General features: G+C 46.5%; 1 protein-coding gene across 1 annotated transcript in view; it reads right to left on the reverse strand.

Moving 5' to 3' along the window:
• kdm4b (lysine (K)-specific demethylase 4B) overlaps window positions 1-16,504 on the reverse strand; it is a 43,680-nt gene extending 27,176 nt beyond the window's left edge. The window contains exons 1-6 of the mRNA XM_062450442.1: window positions 16,346-16,504; window positions 14,713-15,116; window positions 14,284-14,459; window positions 13,424-13,538; window positions 8,318-8,511; window positions 2,729-2,778 (exon numbers count right to left, since the gene is read on the reverse strand). Coding sequence (XP_062306426.1) covers window positions 2,729-2,778; window positions 8,318-8,511; window positions 13,424-13,538; window positions 14,284-14,459; window positions 14,713-15,102 — 925 coding nt within the window. The 5' untranslated portion in view covers window positions 15,103-15,116; window positions 16,346-16,504. The remainder of the gene's footprint in view (window positions 1-2,728; window positions 2,779-8,317; window positions 8,512-13,423; window positions 13,539-14,283; window positions 14,460-14,712; window positions 15,117-16,345) is intronic.
• Between the last annotated feature and the right edge of the window lie 243 nt (window positions 16,505-16,747).

Below are 16,747 nucleotides of genomic sequence, written 5' to 3' on the forward strand. Positions count from 1 at the left end.
AATCGTGTCTGAAGCCTAAAATACACACTTTCATATGGCCTCGCTTGAAACACGGTCTTAAGAGTTGAACATTTTCACCCTGGTTCGGCTTTCTTCACATTAAAACGGCCAAATGAAAAGTGGAGGCAGAGGAGCGAGAGCTGAAGACCCAGAGCTCTCTCCTCACAAATGTGAGATATAATTGCTTGGCTGGAGGTCATCCCGTTAAGCGCTCTGCCCTTGGCGAGGACGCTCGCGGTTCACCGACGCTCGCTCGCACGACGGCAGCCCTACCCAGAGAGCCTTTAACGATCGTAATCGCACCGCGGACCTGACGGGCCTGCCGCGACACCTGCCCCCCTATTGACCTGCCGGGGAGGGTGTCAGAGAAGGTGGAAACTTTGGATGGCGTGGGAGAGGAGGACTGAGGCAACTGAGGAAAAGCAGATGGGAGAATCGCCTCTTTCTATTTCCTTCCTCTTTGAAAGCAGCCACAATGTAGGACATTATCAGGTTAAATGACAAGGAAAAGTGCTGACATGCTAGAAATAATACCTTGCAAGAGGGTAACAAAAGCAAGATGATGATATATATATATATATATATATATATATATATATATATATATATATATATATATATATAAAAACTAGGCAAAATAACTAAAACTACCATTGGATAAGATATCACGGATAATAATCAGCTATCTTCATAGGCTTCATCATCTTATCAGAAGAAATACTGGCCGAAGATGGCTCTATTCTACCATGAAACATAAGCCTGCGACTTGGGTAGTTCGGGCTAGGATATGGTGAGACACCATGGACATGAAACCGATTTCTCCATGGGGTTAGCCCAGCATGCTAGCTATGTGTCGTTCCATATCCATTAGGGATGTGACAGGGCTTGCATGGAGATGAAAGTATGCTCTGTATCAATAAGATAAGTCGGAGATGCACTTCCTGGTTCCCCTCTTACATTTACATTTAGTCATTTAGCAGACGCTCTTATCCAGAGCGACTTACAGTAAGTACAGGGACATTCCCCCCGAGGCAAGTAGGGTGAAGTGCCTTGCCCAAGGACACAACGTCAGTTGGCATGACCGGGAATCGAACTGGCAACCTTCGGATTACTAGCCCGCTTCCCTCACCGCTCAGCCACCTGACTCCCTCTTTAGTTTCTCCGATGACAATTATGGCCTCAGAAACAAACGACGCCCAGAGGCTGGAGAACCATCCAAACTAAAACACACCCTTGCTCCTGAACACCCGGTCTGGTTTATCAGTCCTTTCAAAGAAGATGGAACGCGCACACAGGCACAAAAACAAACCCAGACGTTCAAAGAGGACGAGTGGGAGAGAAAAATAGAGAGAAAACGTGCGTATATAAAAAAAATAATAAAAAAAACGTCAGCCCAGTTAAATCTTTAATGCAAGCGACAGTATAAATCCAGGGCTGTTTTATTTGTTGGGTTTTTCCCTATTGTTTTCCAGAGCTGTTCTCCGTGCAAAGAGCCTCCTTTTCTCTCCTGAACGAGGCTGATAAAAGTGAATAATGGGCCGACAGAGCCCAGGTATTAATCCCAATTAACATGCAGCAGGCAGCACTGAACACTCCCTGGGGTAATATTAACTTAAAGGTTCATTTTGTCCTTTTGAGTTTCCAAAATGAAGTTCTCCGCCCCCCCCTCTGCCCGCCCCAACACTCCTCCCCCGCCAAATCTTAACGCGTGACGGGAATAAGGCAGCGATTGTTATCAAGAGTTATCGGCCAAGAGTGTCTTCCGGGTACGTCCCAGTGTGCGTGTGTGCGTGTGAATGCCTGACGCCTTTGAACGTGTAGATGTTCCCAACACCAGATATGCAGTAGTTGCATGTCGTGTTTATTTGTCGTCTCTTTCGAAATAAATCTACGTTTTGGTTTTTTTACGTAGCCGACGAGCCTGAAGCCGAACCAGGTGACTCCTAGCGGCCAATCAGGACAACCGATGAGAGCAATGCGTCATTGGGGGGGGGGGGGGGGGGGTAAGGTACAGAGAGGGGCATGATGGGAAGGTCGGACGTTGACGCTATGACCTGTCGATGGCGTGACGGCTCGACGCGGGGCGAGTTAACAAAAGCTGAGGTGCATGTGCGCGTCAGGTGGACACCCAGCCGCCTGCAGGTGGGCTGTGTCAAGGCTCACAGCTTTCCAGACGGCCCACATCGATCAGGGAAGCGACAGAGGGAGAAGCGGGGAGCAGGGGACAGAAAATCAAAAAGAAAAAAAAAAAGGGAGAGAGAGAATGAGAGAGAGAGAGAGAGGAACCCAGCAGGAGATAAAGAAACGGAGTGCGAGGGTGGGAAAAAAAAACGGTGAGAGAGAGAGCGAGCACGAGAGATGGAGAGGGGGAAAGAGAGAGAGAGCGGGCGCGAGAGGTGACGAGACTGAGAGGAGGGAGGCAGATTGACGGCGCCGAGCGGGGCCAGACTGTCTGAAGACACTCCGAGTTCACAGAGACACTGGAGAGGCGTCTGGGTGACAGTTTGTTTAGGCTGAACTTGAGACTAGACGGCCTGTGTGTGTGTGTGTGTGTGTGTGTGTATGAAGGCTGTGAGCCAAGGCTGTCTCTGAATGCATCTACACACACACAGAGATCTCCATCTGATCTGATCATACATATAGTGACAGTGTGTGTGTGTGTGTGTGTGTGTGTGTGTGTGTGTGTGTGTGTGTGTGTGTGTGTGTGTGTGTGTAGTCTAGGTCTCACCTTGTGCCAGTCTCTCCAGCCTCTTTCCATGCTCCGGTGGGATGGCATACCTAGAGAGACAAGACAGAGAGGGAAAATTAGGTATTGGAAATGTAGACAGTAGAATGGTAGAAAGAACAATGGTGGTTTTGCCAAAGAGGCAGAGAGGGGAAACTATTCCTGTTTGTTTGAACAGTCCTCCTCGAATGAATTATGCAAAGGATGAGAAATGAACCGTGTTATCACACACACGCACTTCACTGGGCCCCCCTGTGGCTCACCTCCATTTGACATGCACAATTACACTTCAATCTCCCAAGACGGAGTTTGCAAAATACCACTGAGACCAACACCGCCTGACACGCACCTCAGGATTTAATTGAACTACACACTGATCACAATCACACACACTTCTCCATCAGTCACGGATGGCACGTACACCATCAGAGTGGACACTGACGCGCACACGGCATGTGTAAACACCAGAAGATATTCAACAAACTACTTTGTAATCATCTAGTCAGAAGGCTTGGTACAGTCATGCTATAAGCTCCAGAGCTTCCTCTCCGGGTTTCAGATGATGTCATGCAGAGAGGACTGGCCACGCCTTGCTGTCCGGACGGAGACAGACGTTTCATTGGACGGCTCGTTAACGGCCGTGGTTATTGCCACCGAATCATTTCCTCCGGTTTAGGTAAAGATTAACCCCGCCGGGACCTGCAGACGACGCACATTGTAGGAATCGTTTGCCCCACCCTCCTTCCCACTGAGAAGCCTCTGGCTGTGCTTGGAATAGGGATGGGGGGGGAAGAGGGTCTGGAGAATTCCGTCATTTCATCCGACTGTGCGTGATGCGCTGGGGTTATACTGTCACCTTTTGGCAACAAGTGGTACTGCATGGCTGAGGGATTTGTGTGTGTGCGTGTGTGTGTGTGAGAGAGACAGTATATATATATATATATATATATATATATATATATATATATGTGTGTGTGTGTGTTGGTGGATGGGTGGGTGGGGTACACAGGTTCCTAAAAAGGTACAGTATGATGCTACCGAGTTTGATTAAGTTAGAGTGTGTGTTGTTGAGGGGCACCCACAGTGGATTGACACTGTCCAATTGACACCTAGTGTCTCTGGTGAACGTTTGAGAGAATAAGTGCGTGGGCACTTCCCCCCCAGCAGTCCTCGCACTGATCAACCGGTGCCTGCGTCCTTCTTGGCGGTTATTTTCGCGCCATTTTGTCTCGTCGTCATGGTAGCAGCACGTCTGTCAGTCAGACCAGAGCAGTAAACAAATAAAGAGGGGCAGGGCGAGGCGGCCTTTCCAGTGTCTGATAGGGAAACAAGGCCTCGCTGGTGGTAGGGATTACTCATTGCATTGTGGTTCAGAAACAATGGCCATATTTGTTTGAGCCGCACGTACATACAGACCTTCACAAGGCGTGTCTGAAAGGCTTCATCGAAACCGAAACGAAAATCAAACACGCTGCTTTCGTAACCCGATAGTTCCTGTTTAAACTGGTTCAGTCGCCGGCGTAGCCATTTGCAAACTCGCGCTACGTGGCACAGAGTATCAAGTATCAACATGCCAAAAGGGGGGGGGGGGGGGGAACGATTTTCACCTGAGGCGCTGGAACACCTTAAGAAGGCTTCAAAAATGCCCGTCTACGTGGGCTACTTTCAGAGACCGTAAATAAGAAGAGTGGAGGTGTCTGTAAGAGGCCGATATAGGAGAGGCCACGCCCCCCGCCCCCCCCCCCCCCCCCTTTACAACCCAGTGGACAGCAGGAGCGGCAAATCAAATCTCTTGCCTGAAGTGCCACAGTCGATCAATACTAATTTGATGCCTCTTTCTCGGCCTGCTTCAAATGCAAGAAAGCCTATCCCCCCTAACGCTGATGAGTCTGTGTGTGTGTGTGTGTGTGTGTGTGTGTGTGTGTGTGTGCGCGCGCGAGACACACGGGGGCCGTATCTCATTTCTGGAGAGGGGTTTGCATTAGCCAAGGAAACAGACCCATGCCTGTCTGAAGGCCCGCGCCGAAGGGGACGAGACGGCAACTTGCACCGCGGCCAAAAGCATGTCGACAGTGGACTACCCCGGCAAAGTGTTGAGTTCAGGTGCTTCAGCCGCTCCCGTCGCTTCCCGGTGCGCCGCATATCGTACGGGCCTGACGCTCAAGGTGGCCCACGGACGTCTGGCCGTGTTGGTGACAACGAGTCGAGCGGCTTGGCCACGCCTCCTCCGGGCCCGCGTCTCGGGTCCCCGCAGTCGCCACTCGCTGGGCTGCCGAGACGCGGCCTCGCGCGAGGGGCGCGCTCTCGACGACACTTGGACGCGTGTCGAGTGCGAGTCTCCAGTCGGCGTCCCCCCCCTCCCCCCTCCCCCCTCCCCTCCCCGCCGACGGAGGATGCCAAACGGAGAGAGCGACGGGTTTATAATGGACCGTGTTCACTCGGTTACAGATCACGCATTGGCTCCTGTCGCCCACCCACACCCACCCGCAGCCCTGTTCTCCTCCGAGCACACGGCCATCTCTAAGCATGTTGACAGTGGATCTTAGGAGTGGCTGGTTTGGAGTGAGGAGGGGGGGGGGGGATTATGACATTGATGGGAGCAGAGTTGGAGGGGAATGAAGTTAATTTCACAGTGGCTGCACAGAGGGGGTTAGGCAAACAGCTCCCGCACACAGTTTAACATACTGTAATTACCCTCGGAAAAAGTGAAAATGATTCAATTTCTGAGAAGGGGGGGGTCGCGCACACACACACACACTCGCTTTAAACAGAGTTGAGGGGCGCATCCATGTGAGTAAATTCAGTTTGAACGAGTGACAAGGAGAGATTGCTTTCCCTCACAGGGGCAGATGTAAGTGGAGGGAGTGAGTTGTCTTGAGAGAGGGTGTTTGGAGAGAGAGAGAGAGAGAGAGAGAGAGAGAGAGAGAGAGAGAGAGAGAGAGAGATTAACCCTTGTGTTATCTTCGGGTCATTCTGACCCATCAGTCATTGTGACCCACCGTCGTATTGCGACAACTTTACCGCATACCAAAACAAAGTGAATCATTTTCTTTTAACCGTTGGGCTGTCTCAGACCCCCCACATTGCGATGGTTAAAAGAAAATTATTTTTATTTGTTTTTGTATTGGGTAAAATTGGGTAAACACAACGATGGTTCGTTATGAACCTTTGGGTCATGTGACCCGAAGGCAGCACGAGGGTTAAGTCGCAGATTAAGGTGCGTCGCTACAACAGGGACACACACTGGGGTCCAAGCTAACTGCCTCAACATTCATTTTGTTGCTTCTTTTTACATTTCATTGCCGACAAAACTTAACCCTCGCCTAAACAGCACTTCGAGCGGATTCAAGACAGCACTTGAAAAGTATCTTTCATTTGAACTGACCCAGCTCTGTGAGTCAGTTCTCTGGTACCTCAGCCTTGAACTAAGAGTGCTTGGCAATGCCGTTAATTTAGGAAATGTACGGTTGTTTACATAATCCTCAATAGGATTACAAATAAACAGCGTAGGTAATACTTACCCGCTTTTAATCCACTCATCCCCTGAGTGCAGGTAGTAGGGCAGGAAAACGGAATAAAGGATGGAATTTTTATTTTATTTTACTTTCACTCGTGTCTGGAGAACTGTTGTATCCAAGAGCAATGTCACACTGCAGTTTAAAGCCCTCCAATCACATACACAATACAAAATCCTGCATGTTTTTTCCACGTAGGATAACGATTTGTAACAGACTACACACATTTCTCATCCGCGATGATGGTTTTCCAGTGAAGTATAGCCATTTCTCCTCTTTCTGGAGGACAGGGCGGTAAGAAGTGCTGTGGAGCCCTTTTCGCAGCGCCACACGCACAAGCTCACGGGGGGCCGCTGTGCCCGCACGCCCGCTCGCACGGCCGGGCCGAACAGATGGAGAGAGGGAGGACTTGACGGGAGGGTGGAGGAGGAGAAGAGAGGAGGGAAGAGAAGCACGCCGAGGCAAATTGGAAGGCGAGAAAAACAGGTGTGAGGAGCAAAGGGCTGAGACACAGTCGGGCACGCACACGCACACACACACACACACACACAGGTGACGGTGATATCGATGGCCCCAGGCTACCATCAGGCCTTGCCCACCTCCTCAGGGGAGAAGTCGGCTTCAAAACGCAGGAGGGAGGGGGAGGGGTGAAAGAGAGAGAAGGAAAAGAGGAAGCCCTTCTCCCCTCACGCCGAGAACCTAGAGACCGCTCTGGAGAGGGGGGGGGGGGGAGTCAAGACGAACAGAAGGGGGAGAGATGAAGAAAGAGAGAGGGAGCGCAAAGAGAGGAGAGGAAAGGGGAGAGCGACAGAGAGACTGGGGAGAGAGCAGGCACACAGGAACTCCCACCTGTGCAATAATGAGACCCTGCTTCCATTCTAGTCCCTTGAAAACATGCCATACACCCTAAAGCAGAGAGGCACTTTAACAAATCTTAAAGCAAGCACCTCCAACCATCACCTAGTATGCAAGCCATGAACAGCTCCCTCTCCTGCAAATCCAATTCCAAGATGAAAGCGAGGCCGGTAACAGAAGGGTTAAACAGGTGGAGGGAATAAGGGGAGAGATATTGATCCAGATAATACCAGTGCGACCAGTATTAGTCAGCGAGAGAGAGAGAGAGACCCACAGAGAGGAGGAGGGAAAGGAAGACACGCTCGTGCTGCAGACGGGGCTCCAAGATGGCCGCCGTGGCGCCGGCTGACCCCTGCCAAGGTTGCCTGTGGAGGTCGCCGCGACGGTGACGCACCTTCTGTCCATTAGCGGCCCGTCGATATCCTCCGCGCCGAGCGTGAAGGGTGATGCGATGAGCCCCCCTGCTGTTTGCGCCATTGGAGCAACCCCCTCCCTCCCCTGCCCAAATGGCATTCTAAAGTGCCGGTGATGAGTCGGGGGGAAATGGAGGCTATCCTGTGCGTTCGGTGCTGAGGGGGCCCATAAACATGAGGAAATAGAATTGGATGGCAGACGAGGCCTCTGGGAGTTAGTGTTTCAATAGGGAGGAGGAGGAGGGGGGGGGGGGGTTACAGGGGTATTAGGTAGAGATGGTGGGGGAGTGGGGATGAGAGTGGGAGGGAAGATGACAGAATGAGAAACAGAGCAAATGAGGGCAGGAGGGAGGGAGAGAGAGGGAGAGCGAGCGAGGAGGGAGACAGGATGAAGGAGTCTTCAAAGTGTGCTACTGCAACCTAGTGACGAGATGAGATAAGACGGCGAGATGGGGGCAGAAAGAGAGGGGGTCAACTTCGACGCCACACACTCGGAACTGCTTGGAAAAGGTCTGTTTCTCTCCGGCTCACACACACACACCGAGCCCAGCGTTCGTCACACAGGACGACGTCCTTCATCAAACAGCCACAGCCGGCCTGTGGTTTAGTCATACTGAGACAGTATGGCACTTGGATGTGTTTAGTGGCCTACGGTGGCCCATCTGTTTCAAAATACACACACACACACACACACACACAACAAAGCAGTTCCATTCCTGGAATACCGAAACAATAGAGGGACAGAGGGGAGGCAGGATTCAAGTAACACACAGAGAGAGAACGTGGACGAGGTGGGAGAGAGAACTGACCAGGACTTGGGCTGTCCGAAGTGCAGGTAGTTGATGCTGTAGAGGTCCATGTCCTCCGTGTGCCAGGCGAAGGTGGTCTTCCACATGCCGAAGTACAGGTAGGGCGTGTTGACGCCCTCGATAACGATGCCACACTCCTGCTCCACCATGTCCAGTAGCGTGTTGAGGTGGCCGATGTTCCACTCCGTGATTTCCTGGGGGGGGGGGGGGGGGGGGGGGGAATAAGTCAGGGCTCGGCGCGTTTTGTTTGGTCGATGCACTTTTCTCACATCTTGACTCGAGACAAAAAGCCGGATGTTTGACATCCGACAAAATGTTTATTTTCTCAATTTTTGGTGGGGGAGTTGCTGTAGTTATAGAGGCTATGAGAACTACAATTCCCAGTGCAAGGACGTGCACCAACAGTCTTATTCCCACCAGATGGCGCCACAGTTCCACAACACATCTGGAGGACATGGGAGAGCTCGAACATCAATACAGACTTCACATTTGCCTTGCATTTTCATTTTATCAACATGTAGCTTGGACCTCACGACAATCTTATTATACAGTCAAAGTAGCTAAAGGCGCCTATGAACATCGTTCCTAGGAAACTTACTTAGGTGTTGGGCCGAGCCAGCGTATCTGCTTTCGTTTTTTAAATGACCTGTGCCCGTCGATGGAGGAGCTGGATTTTTGATATTATCAACATAGTTTTTTTCTTAAAACATTTGTTTGTTGGCACATCCAATTTTTTTCTGTAGCTTAGTTCAAAGTTTGCAACTTTATCAGGCAATCGTCTCAACTACCTAAACTCTCCAACCAACCAGAACTTGTGTATCATCTTGTTAGCTAATCGAATGGTTCGTAACAGGATCAGCTGATAGGTTGTTTACATAGACATAATAAATTATGTCTATGGTTGTTTTTACTAAGTGACTATGCGTCAAGTAGCTAGCCTAGTAAGCCTACAGGTCTCTTGTAGGCTTACTAGGCTACGCGTCAAGTAGCTAGCCTAGTAAGCCTACAGGTCTCTTGTAGGCTTACTAGGCTACAAGAGTTGAGCTTTAATTAAATACTTGCTTTCCGTGTCACTGTCTGTCTTTAACCCTTGTGTTATCTTCGGGTCATTCTGACCCATCAGTCATTGTGACCCACCGTCGTATTGCGACAACTTTACTGCCTACAAAAACAAAGTGAAGCATTTTCTTTTAACCGTTGGGCTGTCTCAGACCCCCCACATTGCAACGGTTAAAGAAAATTATTTTTATTTGTTTTTGTATTGGGTAAAATTGGGTAAACACAACGATGGTTCGTTATGAACCTTTGAGTCATGTGACCCGAAAGCAGCACAAGGGTTAATTTACCTAATTTTCTTCATTTTTTTAATCAGTGGCGGTGATTAAAACTGTTGGGCACTCACTGACACTGGAGATTTAAGCTGGCTGTGCCAAAAAACACAAATACTTTTTTATACAACAAATACCATAATATGTAGCATGTTGAAAGTGTTTATGTAGTCTTGGCTCTTAGGGTTAGGGCTAGCACTAGCACACACTTGTTTGGGCTTGCGGGCCGGCTAAAGAGTAGTAGGCTAACGTTACGTTTTGAGTGGATGGAGAGCACGAGACGCCGAAATGGATGCCAATAAGATTCTGTATGGAAAGTTTACTTTAAAAAAGTTGCCAAATGGTTCCATTGACAAGTGATCTGTGTGTTTTGTCGTTGTGAACTGAGCTATCATCGCAGCACGTCCAGTCTGAAATACCACTTGATGGCCAAGCACACAGCTGATGCGAATTCTCCGCCCCCTCGTCAAAGCCAGGCGATTGCAATGTTGTTTAAAAAATAAAATAAAATCTAAAACATTTGCAATAAGCAATCCGATCCACTTTTCCATGTTGATAAGAGCATTAAAATGAGAAAAATCTATGGGACAAAAAGAAATCAAGGGACATTTAGAGTAGATAAAAATGTGGGATTAATTGCGATTAATCGCGAGTTAACTATGACATTAATGCGATTAAATATTTAAATCGTTTGACAGCACTAGTTTTTTTTAATCTCTTCACTCTATAGCCTTTATTGTACAAACTCTACAAAGGCAATGTCTCCTCTCTCTTCCGCCTCAAAAAGGTCACTGACAACAGCATCTGAAGCTAGTTTTCATGATGCTATGTGACTTTCTCTCTCCAATGTCTGGTCAAATGGGTGGATCATACATTTGATTGTTGACATGATGTTTTGAATATCCTTTTTATCTTTTCATGATTCACGCAGTTCACTGTGTTGGAGTGACGTGGTGCATCTATGCGCTGCATCTTTTAGGGAGAATCCAATCAGTCCAACTTTAGTTTTGGAGTCTCTGTTGGCTGTTTGCTCTATGACTTGATCACAGGCAGTGTTTGCAAAACCATACTCCTGTTGTCTCTGAGAAACAAAATCCCCAGATTGTACCTGCTGTAGGTATAGGCAACATGTGTCCTCTAGACTGTTCATCTCCAGCCAGTAAGAAGAAAAGGCATCTTGCATAGTTTACCTTATTGTATGAAAAAATAACATGGGAGCAGACACTCGGACGACTAGAGGGGCATGGTATGCCACATCAGATTATAGGTCTTCTTTGTCCTGCCCATCCTCTCCTCTGCCCTGCCCTTCCTGTCTGTGCTTTCAATAAGCATGCAATGTATGTCAACTCATTTTCAAAAGAAATGTGGTGCACTTAGATTGTAACAGCAAAAGTTATTTTGCAGTAGGTTAATTGTATACACTGCCCCCACTGTACATCTTGCCATATGGTTCTGAGCTGCTGAATTTAAGTTAAATCTTTTCACTGCTTTGTCTGCAAGAATGCTTTCCTTGCTGTCAAAATTTTGCAATTGCAATGGACTCTGAACAAACTTGTCTTCAGTAAATGGGTAGATTAAAATATTTTGGTTTGCTACCTACATGCATACAGCATTCCATGATTGCAACTACTTGTGGCCTTGAATACACTGCTAGCAATACAATTAATTTTGCACGTGTGTATTATGCTAATGAGGTTTGTTTTCCAACTTGCCAAGTGTGCAGATATGTCAATATGTATTGATAAGTGTTACTGATGTGGTATACCTACTCTCGGCTAATTATAATTACGTACGTCATTGATTCATGTCATTATTATATGTTTAGGCAACACACTTAAAACAATACTGTACATTTATTTGAACAAAATCTGCACATTACATTAGCACTTAACTGTTAACTTGCTCAGATGAATATATATATATATATATAAATAATATAACAAATATGCTCGTTTAAGTGGAAAGTTGCAATGTTTCTTTAGAGAATACCTGAATTACCCATTTGTTTTACTTTTTTCCATACATTTGAAGGCCAGTCACCCACTGGCAATATACCGGCTCACCAAAATGCACGTGAATGTTTACTTCCTACTTTACTCGCCTTGAATATCGGGGTATACGATTGGTGGATTTTATGAAGGTGTGACGTATATGAGCTCTTATTGGATGCGGACCATAGTTGTCCGGAAAACATGCCTGTGTCGATAAAGAAACAAAATGTTTGTTCCCTGAAAAATGTGCACGAACTGGACATGCCAACAATTTTTTTAAGGGTTGTAGAAAAGTTTTAAAGCGATACAGAGAAATCCAGCTCCTCCATCGCCAGGGATCGTTCAAATGCACGATTTTGAGCTTCGGCCCACCACCTAACTGTGTCAATACATAGACAGGCTACCAAAGATGGGTGTTTACTGTATTTTCCAGACTACAAGTCACACTTTTTTTTCATAGTTTGGCTGGTCCTGCGACTTGTAGTCAGGTGCGACTTATATATAAAAATATATATAATTTAACATGTTTTTAAATGTTAAAAGATGCTGTAAAGCAAATTCCATGATTTGCTTCTCAGTACATTATATACGTGTGAAATTAGTTCCTGAAAGCATGTGCAAAGCACGAAAACTTTGTTGCACTGAAATGTGGAGATTGTTGAACAGTTCCTCTTCCGTTTTCAGCCTAGGTTTTGTATAGGCGGAGCCAAAACCCCACCTATCTACATCACAGCGACCCATTTACGTCAGAACACGATTGCATTCTGTTACTCAGCTGGTACGATGCAAAGACAAAGTAATTAACACATAAAACACTCAAAGATTGCATGTAGGTATGTTCTAATATCTGCAATTGATTTAGCTAGTGTTGCTGTTGTTGCTAAATTCAATACATTCGAGGGGGCGGAGATTCAGCTCCTTCAGGCGACACGCCCCCCCCAGTTTCAAGCAGAGAAGACTGCTGATTTTCCAACTATTTCAAAGCCTAATTTAACATACTTGTCTGTGGGTTTTTTTCATTCGAATTTGGATGGGTAGTTAATAACACATTCTTCTGTGGTGTGATGAACTTAAAACTAATTTTCAATTCCACTTTACAGCATCTTTAAATCATACTGACTGACATGAACCAACGGATTCAGCGATGTGGAATGAGTTTGGGAGCTTGGTGAACTAGTTTACCGGTAACTTGCTTGTTGGACTCGTTATGACAACGTTGCCTATTCCGCCTCCCAGGTATGTTCTTTATGCCATTGTGTAGCTGAATAACCGTTAATGTGTTACGTTAACATACCGGAGCCTGTTGTTCTGTGTGCTATTGTGTAGTTGAATAACTTGCCTTTCCAGATTAAATGAATGTTCTTGGTCTTGGATTTTGTGAATACATTTCTAAATAAATGCAACTTATGTTTTTTTCCTCTTCATGATGCATTTTTTGACTGATGCGACTTATACTCCGGAGCGACTTGTAGTCCCAAAAATACGTTAATATAACTGGGTGGGTGAAAACAGGTGTTTTATTCATTTCAGAGATCAGTGAAGGGAGGGTGGGAAGGAGGAATTAAATACATAAATACATTTATGGATTGTTTTGTTTTTATTTGACTAGATTACTTAGTAGTTTTCCACGTGTATTATGTTGTGGTACTGTAAGGACTTAGTGCTGCCTTTCTTAGCCAGGAAGCTCTTGAGAAAAAACGAACTGAGACTTAAGTCTCAATGAGCCTTTCCTGCTTAACTAAAGGTTACATTTAATACAAATATGTCACTATCACTGGTTGACTTACCGAGTCGTAGAGCGACCCACTGATGTCAGCGCCGTAGATGGGCGACACGAAAGTCAGGTTCTTCCAGTACTTTCTCTCCAGGTCATCAAAGTCCTTGTGCCGGGGAGTACAGTACCTGGGAGGGGATCATTTCATATTTACAACTGATGACACACATTGGTGTCAGCGCTGTGAAACTGCTATTATTTTCACAATTGAGTTGGACGTGTTGTAATGTATTTGTGATAAACAGATCCAGCTACGTTCAGGCAAATCATATGCAAATCCTGTACACAACATGCAGACACAAGGGGACATGTTGGTGAAGTAGTAAGAGGAATTGAAATCGAAAACAAGGTGAAGAAACTAAGTAACTAACTAAACCGAACTAAATCCACTGGCGAGTATGAGGAAGAGATCTTATTTAACCCTCGTGCTGCCTTCGGGTCACATGACCCAAAGGTTCATAACGAACCACCGTTGTGTTTACCCAATTTTACCCAATACAAAAACAAATAAAAATTATTTTCTTTTAACCATTGCAATGTGGGGGGTCTGAGACAGCCCGACAGTTAAAAGAAAATGCTTCACTTTGTTTTTGTAGGAGGTAAATCTGTCGCAATACGACGGTGGGTCACAATGACTGATGGGTCAGAATGACCCGAAGATAACACAAGGGTTAAATCACACTCAATCACACAAAAGCCAAGCTGTGAGATCCTTTTGCAAGCTTTCGAATCAGGATTCGACACATCAGTGCCCCAAGGCCAGACTACTCATTTTATATTCCAGACGAGCTCCATTTGTATTTTACACTTGTATTCTGCTGGCTATTTTCCGTGTTCTCCCGGCCATCAGCTGATACCGGGAGATGTTCTTACTTTTTGCTGTTGGCCAGTTTGCGATACTCCCCCACCGTCATGGACTTCTTCTGGATGTTGTACTGGGTGAAGAGGCCTGACTGGCCCGTCACCACCTGGGTGATGGGAGCAGGGATCACCATGTCCTCGATGGTGTCGTAGGATCGCCGCGGCTTCCACTCTTTGGGAGGAATCACCTGCGGGTGGAGGTGGGGGCGGGGACGGAGGGGGGTGAAATGCGTGGACGGAAAAAGGGAGAGGTAATCAACATAAAAGGCAAATTGTACAAAGAGGAGGGGAAGGGAGGAGGGAGGGGGTAAAGAGAGGAATAACTAGTGAGCTGGAGACCAGGCAAACTGAATCAAGCTGTGTGTTTGGGTCTATCGCTAGTTAATACAGAACAGCCAACCACCTAACACTTAGCTGATCTCACAACTGGTCAGAATGTACCTTTGCCAGACCGGCCCGGTGTGCTCCTTGAGTCTCGATGTAGGCGATATACTTGGCAAAGTCCTGAAACTCCTCCATGGTGGGCCTGAAAGTCATGATTTTACAACTTGGGTTCTGGGCCACCGCTGGGGCCGGCTCTGGCTCTGGAGCCGGGTTAGGGGCCGGCTCTGGGGCTGGGTCTAAAACCCGGGGTTGGTCTAGAGCAGGGTCTGGGTCTGGGGCGATGGGTGCTTCTGGGGATAGGGTAGGAGCTGCAGGGGCCCTGGGTGATTCGGGGCCAGCAGCTGGAGACATCTCCATCTGTGTTTCCGTGGTTATGGCTGTCAACTTGTGCGTATCTGTGGCCGTGTCCAAGGTTGTTTCGGTTGTCACTGGAGTGTCCAGCGACATGATGACAGGTAAAACTAGTTTGAGAGTGTAGAAGAGAGGAAGTAATAAATAAACAGACACCAGACACAGTCACAGTTGTAGCATGTGCCAAACTATACACTGTTTGCACCCTGCACATGCCAATTATTTCACGTGGTTCAGCCATTGGCTTTGGCCTAAATGTGTCACAGGCCACTTGTATATCACCAACTGGTTGCATACTGCTAACCTAAGCACTCAGACAAGTTTACCAAAGATTTAGACTTATTATTGGTTTGTCTAAGTTAATCATTATAAATCAACAAAAACAATGATAAAGATGGATGGCTGCTTAAAATAGACACGTAATTGTAAACCTGATGACATAAAAACTGTTTTATGCGCGATAGTAAACATATAATTATTCATAGTCGACATTTAATTCAGTTGAACTTCCCTTTGTCATCAAAATACAGGATTTCCAACTCCTGAGTAGCCTCCAAATAATTAATTCGTCCGTAAGGCCTACCCGACAACGTTTCTCAAAGATACTGATTTATATCAGTTTCAACATTTATAAGGCAACGGTGTATGCATAAATATATCAACACATTCGTATCCAGAAACTAGTTTATATCTCAGACACGTTCTGTGGGAGGGCCTCACCAAGTATAAGCAAAGGAAGCAAGCTTACTACTACAGCTGTCTTTCAAAAACAAAAATGGGGGCGCTAGCTAGCAAGCTTCGCTAGCAATCAAAACTAAATGTAACTGTATAGCAAACTGGTAGTTACGTGCAGGTAACACAATGTTCCCAAACACAGAATACTACAATGTGCACGTTAAAATGCCACTCAATAGGTTAACTTTCATTTTACACGCCAAAATGGCTAGCTAGTTGGCAGGCATTGCTGCTATGTGAAAGTGACAGTATACCCGTGTCATTCTACTGCTGACTGACTGTGATAAAATAGCCTGCAAGCTAAATGATGCAAGGCCATTGAGTTTACTGATAGCGGCGTTAGATAGTGATTCAAAAACACATCGACTATCTGGCATAACGACTAAAAGCAAGCATATAGCAAGAGTATAGTTTCTAAAACCATCACAGTTGAACCGCACTCAGTAATCACCCCCATAGCTAGCTAGCTTCCTCCATTCCATGCATTAAAGTCAACAAAACACCCCCGACGACAGCCATCACAACTCTTTAAATCCCCACCGAAATGGCACGTGTTAGGTCGGTGCAATGATGCATCCAGAATTAACAAATAATTCATCATTACCTCCTGCAGTAAACTATGTCTCTTTCTTAATGTTCCCCTTTCTATTTGTCTCGTTTTATGAAATCCAATCTATCGATTATCTTCACTAGCTAGGCTAGCTTGAAAGCTAGGTTGCAAGCAGACATCAGCCTCACGCCTACTACACGGCATTGGGGTATGTGATTGGCTTGACCACGTAGTAGTAACCACCCATTTCTGCGTTCTCGAGATGTTGTTGGTTTCGGTAATGAAGGACTAATATCTAAGCCTATCACGTTAACGCACATAACGCACGTAGGAACCCTAACATACTGGTTAGGGTACATAGAAATGGTTTCGATACGTTTAACTAATCTCCTTGACAATTAAGTTTAACAGCCAATAAAAAAGGCAAAGATGCCGATCTCACATTTCTATGCATGC

Source organism: Osmerus eperlanus, chromosome 24 (assembly GCF_963692335.1).
Source record: "Osmerus eperlanus chromosome 24, fOsmEpe2.1, whole genome shotgun sequence".
Taxonomy (NCBI): domain Eukaryota; kingdom Metazoa; phylum Chordata; class Actinopteri; order Osmeriformes; family Osmeridae; genus Osmerus; species Osmerus eperlanus.